Source organism: Mustela erminea, chromosome X (genome assembly GCF_009829155.1).
Source record: "Mustela erminea isolate mMusErm1 chromosome X, mMusErm1.Pri, whole genome shotgun sequence".
Classification (NCBI taxonomy): domain Eukaryota; kingdom Metazoa; phylum Chordata; class Mammalia; order Carnivora; family Mustelidae; genus Mustela; species Mustela erminea.
Window position 1 is genome coordinate 25,521,321 of NC_045635.1, and position 7,161 is coordinate 25,528,481.

The 7,161-nt window shown below is 45.3% G+C and overlaps 1 protein-coding gene across 1 annotated transcript; it reads left to right on the forward strand.

Moving 5' to 3' along the window:
• The first annotated feature begins 339 nt into the window (after window positions 1-339).
• Window positions 340-3,408, forward strand: LOC116583076 (melanoma-associated antigen B4-like). The gene is made up of 2 exons (XM_032331039.1): window positions 340-399; window positions 1,637-3,408. The coding sequence occupies exon 2, from the start codon at window positions 1,694-1,696 to the stop codon at window positions 2,720-2,722; it is 1,029 nt and encodes a 342-aa protein (XP_032186930.1). The 5' UTR covers window positions 340-399; window positions 1,637-1,693; the 3' UTR covers window positions 2,723-3,408.
• Window positions 3,409-7,161: the final 3,753 nt, after the last annotated feature.

Here is a 7,161-nt window from a genome sequence, read left to right on the forward strand (position 1 = left end):
TTGGCCATAGCTGGAGTAAAGTGTGGACCCTCAGTGCAAATGTATCTCCCCTTAAAGAGGAAGGCTCACAGAGTGTGTGCCCCCCCGGACCCCCAATCAGGCTTGTGCGGTCCAGAAAGGAGTAGCCCCAAAGGAGTGGGGGGGCAGGACCAGAGATTCCCCTCTAGGGACTCAGGAGGGTGAGGGCCCAGGGGGCTGGTGAGGCTGGGCCACCAGAGGGAGGAGCCGCAAACACTGGGGTCCCACGGAGCCCCGCCCCTGCTTATAGCCCTTGGAGACCCCTGTGACCCCGCCCCCGGATGCGGATAACCCGACTTCCGTTCTGGGCGGGACCTCGACCACTGGGTGCGGCGTTTATTTCGGAGGCGGCCAGTTTCCCCGGACTGGTCTAAAGTTAAGGTGGGAACCCTGAGTGGAAACTGGAGAGGCCACTCCCCCGCCACAAGGAAGTTTGGCCCCCGAACCTGCCCCTTTGGTCCGGCTCTGGGAGGTCCCAGCGGACTGGCCGGCCGAGCAATCCCGTTGTCCTCATTGCCACCCAGGCTGCTTCAGGGAGGCGAGGGCCTTTGTCTAAAGAGGGCCGCCCCACTCCTCTGTCGGTTCAGGAATGTCCTGGAGTAATTAGGGCTGATGTAACCCCTCATTTTTGTCTAGGGGGTGATTCAGGTAGAGAAAGCCTATATCTAAAGGAGGCAGCCCCATGGATCGAGCGAGAAGTTCTGACCCCACAGTAAAGGTAGAACTTTCAGTGCTGATAAGGGTCCCTCTCCTTAAAATAGGGAGCTGCGCAGAACAGTACCTGGCTCTCGTATCAGGGAGTCCTCCAGTGAGGTACCCAGATGTGCAGCACAGTGACTTCTTTTCTAGTACTCTGGGAGGTGAAACCTTTGCTTTAAGGCTTGTAGACTCAGTTAAATGGAGGAATACCGAATTCTACCTGGAATCAAGTTCAAAGCCCTGAATGAGGTCTGAGGGAGCCACTGCCTCCAGAACAGTGGGGTTGAAGGGTCTCACCCCTGCTGTTAGCAGGCATAAGCCCCTGTCAGCTCACTCTAGCTGTTGACTCAGGCCTTAGAAATGTGAGCATCTTTGTCTAAGGGTCATGGTCTCAGATCAGCAGAGGGCAGAGCCCCAGGAAGGTTTTGGAGTCAAGGTGAAGATCTTGAGTAAGGAAATGGGATACCACTCAATACCCAATTGAAAGAGTAGCCGAAGGCACCTGGGGGCTCAGTCGGTTAAGTGTCTACCTTCTACTTAGGTCGTGATCCCAGCGTTCTGGGATTGAGCCCCAAATCAGATTTCCTGCTGAGTGGAGAGTCTGCTTCTCCTTCTCTCTCTCTGCCTTTCCCCCCAACTCGTGTTCTCACTCTGCTCTCCCTCTCTCTCAAATAATAAACTTTTTAAAAAAATAAAAAGGAAGAGTAGCCCATGATGGCAACCCCGCTGTTAGTCCTGGGAGTCCTAGGATTACTGTGTCTTCCTCCACTGGGTTCTCAGGACACCTGGCTGAACAAGAGCAACAGCGTTTTTGGGTCCTAGAACTGTGCTCTCATGGAAATCTGCAAAGGTGGCTCCTTAAAAGCCAAGGTGTTCTCTTCCTGCTGAGGCGCTCACACTCTCATCTTCTCTGCTCCAGGTACCAGCATCTCCTGCCTTCCAGCTCACTCTTGTGCCTGCTGTCCCTGACCCAGTCATGCCTCGGGGCCAGAAGAGTAAGCTCCGTGCTCGTGAGAAACGCCGCCAGGCCCAAGGTGAGCCCCAGAGCCTTGAGGGTACTCAGGCCACTGCAGCAAATGTTGAAGAGTCCTCCGACTCTCCTGTTTCTGGGGATACTGTCCCGAGTCCCCCTGCTGCTGACACTTCTCAGGAGCCTCGGGGATCCCCAGCCACTAGCTCTCCTACTGCAGGTGTTTCACGCCCAAGATCTAATGTAGGTGCCAAGAGCCAAGCTGAGAAAAAGAAAAATTCCCCTCAGGCCTCAACTTCCCCTGAGAGTGCTCACAAAGATCTTCTAACCAGGAAGGTGGGGATGTTGATGCAGTTCCTGCTAGAAAAGTATACAATGGGGGCACCCATTTTGAAGTCAGACATGCTGAAGATCATCCACAAAAGGTACAAGGGGCACTTTCCCGAGATCATCAGGAAAGCCTCTGAGCACATGGAGCTGGTCTTTGGCCTGGAATTAAAGGAAGTCAAGCCCGGCGGTCACTCCTATATCCTGGTCAGCAGCCTAGACCTCACTGCCGATGGCAGTGTGAGCAGTGCCTGGGGCTTTCCTAAGAATGGGCTTCTCATGCCTCTTTTGAGTGTGATCTTCTTGAGTGGCAACCGAGCCTCTGAGAAGGATATCTGGGAATTCCTGAATATTTTGGGCATCTATGATGGCAGGAAGCATTCGGTCTTTGGGGACCCCAGGAAGCTCATCACCCAAGATCTGGTGCAGGAAAAGTATCTGGAGTACCGCCAGGCACCCGGTAGTGATCCTCCACGCTTCGAGTTCCTGTGGGGCCCAAGAGCCCACGCTGAGACCAGCAAGATGAGAGTCCTGGAGTTTTTGGCCAAGGTTCATGATACCGTCCCCAGCGCCTTCCCATTCCATTACGAAGAGGCTCTGCGAGATGAGGAAGAGCGGGCCCGAGCCAGAGCCACAGCTGCGGCTGCCTCTCCTACCCAGGCCGGTGCACGTTCCCAGGTCAAGTCCAGCCTCTCCTCTCCTCCCTAGAGAGGGCTGAGGCAGATTCTTTGCTTTGTAGTTGTTGAGAGCTGCCAGCTTTTAAGTAGTGAGAGGCTAAGGTGGGGTTGGAGAGGCCATAATATATATCTTCTTTGTTTTCCTGTCGTATATTGGTAGCTTGCAAATGTTCCTTTCAGGAAGAATGTTTATTTAGATTTAGAATCCAAGTTTATAAATGACGTAGATCACACATTGCTGTTTATCAGATTTAAGAGTAAGAGTTTTGGTGTTGTATAATGAAGCTAGAAAATCCTTACATCTTCTTCGGGTTCCACAACAACATAATACGGCTTTGGAATGGAGATTTTTCTTAAGAGTTAGAGTTTTGGTGTTGTGTAATAAAGCTTGAGAATCTTTGCCTCTTCTTTGGATTCCAGAATAACACAATATGGCTTTGGAATGGGGATTTTCTTAAGAGTAAGAGTTTTGGTGTTGTGTAATAAAACTTTAAAATCCTTGCTGCTTCTTTGGGTTCCAGAACAAGATAATATGGCTTGTAATGGGGATTTTTCTTGCAAATATGAAAGAACTAGCAAAAATATAGCTGTAGTTTTAAAATAGAAACAAAGAAAAATGTAGTTAAATATTGGTTTGTTCTAGTCACTTTTCTCTTTCTCTTTGTAAAATTCAAGGATATATACCTGAATGTCCGTAACGTATTCAGGAATGCAGAAAAAATTAAATAGTAATAAATTACATTCTTTGCTCCATGCTCCATTTATTTTTATCATTAATTGAGGATCTGATCTTTGGAACGTTGTATGTTAGTAGTGATGATGCTAGGGATAAAGAAGACCCTGCATGTAGATTTTTAGAGTGTAAGAGCAGTTTTTATATAAGAATGATGGTGTGATGAACTCCAACATGTAAGACAAATTTGGAAAAAAAAAGCAACGAGGGGGTGCCTGGGTGGCTCAGTGGGTTAGGGCCTCTGCCTTTGGCTTAGGTTGTGGTCCCGGGATCCTGGGATAGAGCCCTTCAGCGGGAAGCCTGCCTCTTCCTCTCTCTCTGCCTGCCTCTCTGCCAACTTGTGATCTCTGTCTGTCAAACAAGTAAATAAAATCTTTTTTTAAAAAAAGCAATGAGGAAGAGGGGCAAGTGAGAACAGTGATGTATAAATTATCTGAAGCAGGACACTTGGGGGTTCTTCTCAGTGGCATAGCTGCCATTCAAGAAGGTAGCACTGCAGTCTCTGACATCTCCTGGGTTAAAAAAAAAATTTCCAAAGATGAGGGTAGTTTCTTCTGGTGTGAAAAAAAGCATAATAATAACTGTCATTTATTAAAGACCCAATATTTGCCAATCACTGTGCCAGGTGCTTCACATACATTATATATGTTCCAACAGTCCTACAGGACAGGTCTTCTCCAACCTACTTGGCAGATGAAGAACTTGAAATATTCTCAAGTTCACATAAGTTGGTGGAGTGGCAGAACCAGGGGTAAAGCCCGGTCTGATTCCTCTGGCGCACACGCTGTAGCACTCCTCGCAGCCTGAGGCCAACCTTCTGTCTCTCAATTCCTTTCTCTTCTCACTATTCCGTGATGGCTTTGAGGCAATGAAAGAAGGACCCTGTGGCCGAAGTACTAAAAGCAGGTTTAAAGAAGGAAGGTGCAAATGAAAATCAAACACAATTTGGGGGTTCATGGGGTTCATTTTCCTAGGATCCTCCTGCCCCTCACCCCAGGGTCCCTTGAGAGCTGGCTCTGCCCTGGTCTCAGCACTTGTGTGGAGTCCCCAGTCCTGGCACTTTCCTGCATGACAGCTCCCTCCACTGGGACTTCCCCGCTGGGCCTTTGTGTCCAAACTAGGATCTGACCTGCTGGCCAGCTCTCCTCTGTGTCCTCCTCTGGAGGATACACCTGATTCTGGTGGAAGAGACAGCTGCTGTCCCTCAGCCTCCCCTGACTCAGAGCATTCCAACTTCCTACAGCTTCCATCTCTCCCCCTGGCCTCTCTCAGACTGCAACTGATTCTGACAGTGAGGTTTAGACACCTCCTTATCTCCCCTATGTGCTTCCACTTCACTCAAAGTATATGTGTGTGTGTGATTTGCCAAATCAGCTATTATGTAAACTCTGATTCGGCATGAAATCTACAGGGCCTTTGTTTAGAACTCTGAGGCTGGAGAGGACTTTTTTAGGAAACAACCTGATATTTGCAGTAGGGTTTTGATGGAGTATCTTACTTGAATGTGGCCATGGAATCCACACACGGATGAGTAAGGTTAACTAAGCGGTCAAGAACCCAAACCTCCCTCCTAGGTGGTAGATGAGGAAGGACCGAGGAAATCACTGTGTAAGTAAATGTTTACTGGGGGTGAATTTTTAAAACCCATCTTGGAGTCCTTAGCAGACATGCTGACTTTCAATAAAAAGGAAAAAGAATTCACCATTCTTCCAGGGAATCTTGTCTGTATCTGTCTCAGGGAAATGCTGTTTTCACAGTATGCTTAATGGCACCTGTTCCAGTGTTCAAACAAGCTCAGTCACGAGTCATATGGTGGTTAGTCATGATTTTGATCATGCTTCAAAAGGTAGGAGAAAATTCTCAGCCTACTGAGATTTTATAGGTTATTATAAATGGCTATGCCAAAGGATGCTATTGAGGGATAAGGGGTGCGCCCTCCCTGCTAAGATTTATAGGGAAGATTTACAGGGTGCTCTTAATTGAGCACCTACAATTTGGTAGGAGTGATTCCATTCCCAGTTCACTTATAGTTAAGAAGGGTCATTTGACTAACCCCTACCATGGATGTATGAGTAGAAGCATGTTTGTCCCCTCCAGGCCAAGGCACAAGACAGCCAGTATGCCACTTCCATGCTCTCTCTTCTATTCAGCGGCAAACATGGGGAGCCCATGTGATGATGGAGACAGCCTGGATCCCTGGTCACCTGACAGCAGTGAGTCTCTGAGTAAAACACAACAGTTTTTTCTTTTGTTAGGCTCATTTAAACATTTGTCATGAGACCAAACTTCGTCATTACACAAAGCTATTAGTAGTGTATATATTCTTGTTATACAAAGTTCTAACACAGGTCATAGTCTGCCCCCTCCCCCATAACATTTCTCCAAATTTCAACCCCATTTTCAAAAGTAACCACAACGAACAGTCTGCTGTGTGTCATTTTAAAGCTGATTTGGGACTTTCTCGTGTATAGATGTACTGTAAAAATATAGAGTTTAGGCATACATAGGTAACAATATGCATATTGTTACACTTACATATGCATACAATATGCATATTGTACATACAATATGCATATTGTTATAACTTACACTTATAATTTAAGTAAATACAGGATCTTTCCATGACACCTCATATAAGACCTGCCTCACTTTCTAAAACTGCTATATCACTATTAGAAAAAGTCCCAGCCATTCCTTTCTCTGGTCCTGGCAACTGACAGCGTGAAGCAAAACCATCTTAGCCAGTAGATCTACGGGAGCAAAGGGCTGATGTGTTAAGATGCTGAGTTTTGCAGTTGCTCATCAGGCACAAGAAGATTACTAATCAGCACCTGTAAGGTTAGCAGTGGTTACAAGCCATTCATATTTGAATTTTTTTTTACCTTCTTTGTTTTCTATATTTTCTATACGTAGCACATATTATTCTTAAAAATACTATAAAAGGTTAAGAAAAACTTTAAAAAGGCACAAGAAATTCTAATTATAGATGTTAGGGAAACCTTTAAAATGGGAAAAATAATTTATGAAGTAAGAGTTAAATGACAATTTCACCTATAAAATACCAAAAAAGTTGCCTTACTCATAGACAGTTCTCTCTTAAGATGGCAGATTAACAAAGAGAAAATTTATATCGGAGGATAAAGTCCCAGTAGTTCATGGCTTCCTGCATAGTTCATGGAGCATATTTATCTCATACCATCTAGAAAGGCAATATGCAGTATGTAGGAGCATGGGGTTTTAGAACTAGATAGCTGGTGTTTGAATCCTAGCTCTACCATTTACTAGCTGTGTGATCTTAGATAAATTACTTAACCACTCTGCTGGTTTTCCTACCTGTAAAATTCGGATGATAATTGCATCTCACTATTTTGAGGATTTTATGTAAGGCATTCAGAACAGAGCCCATAAATTCATAAACATTATATATATATACATATATATGTATATATATGTATATATATATAAACTATTATTTTATTATCAAAGCATGTTGCTGAGTTTTCATTTTGTACGTTGAGCAGTTACTTTTACTACAGTGAGAATATGAACCCTATGGATAATCTTAACACTTAAAAACCAACATGTTGGAGTATAACCCCTGAGAAGTATCTGTCACATCTGGAGTCCCTAAAACACTATACAAGTATTCTCATTAATACTGTCAATAAAAATAATGACATAATGTTTACGTACTAGCTGTGGTTATCAGAAAATTTTATTACCTTAGTATTTCATTC

Coding starts and splice junctions, on each gene's coding strand:
- LOC116583076 (XM_032331039.1), top strand. CDS start 1,694: ATGCCTCGGGGCCAGAAGAGTAAGCTCCGTGCTCGTGAGAAACGCCGC.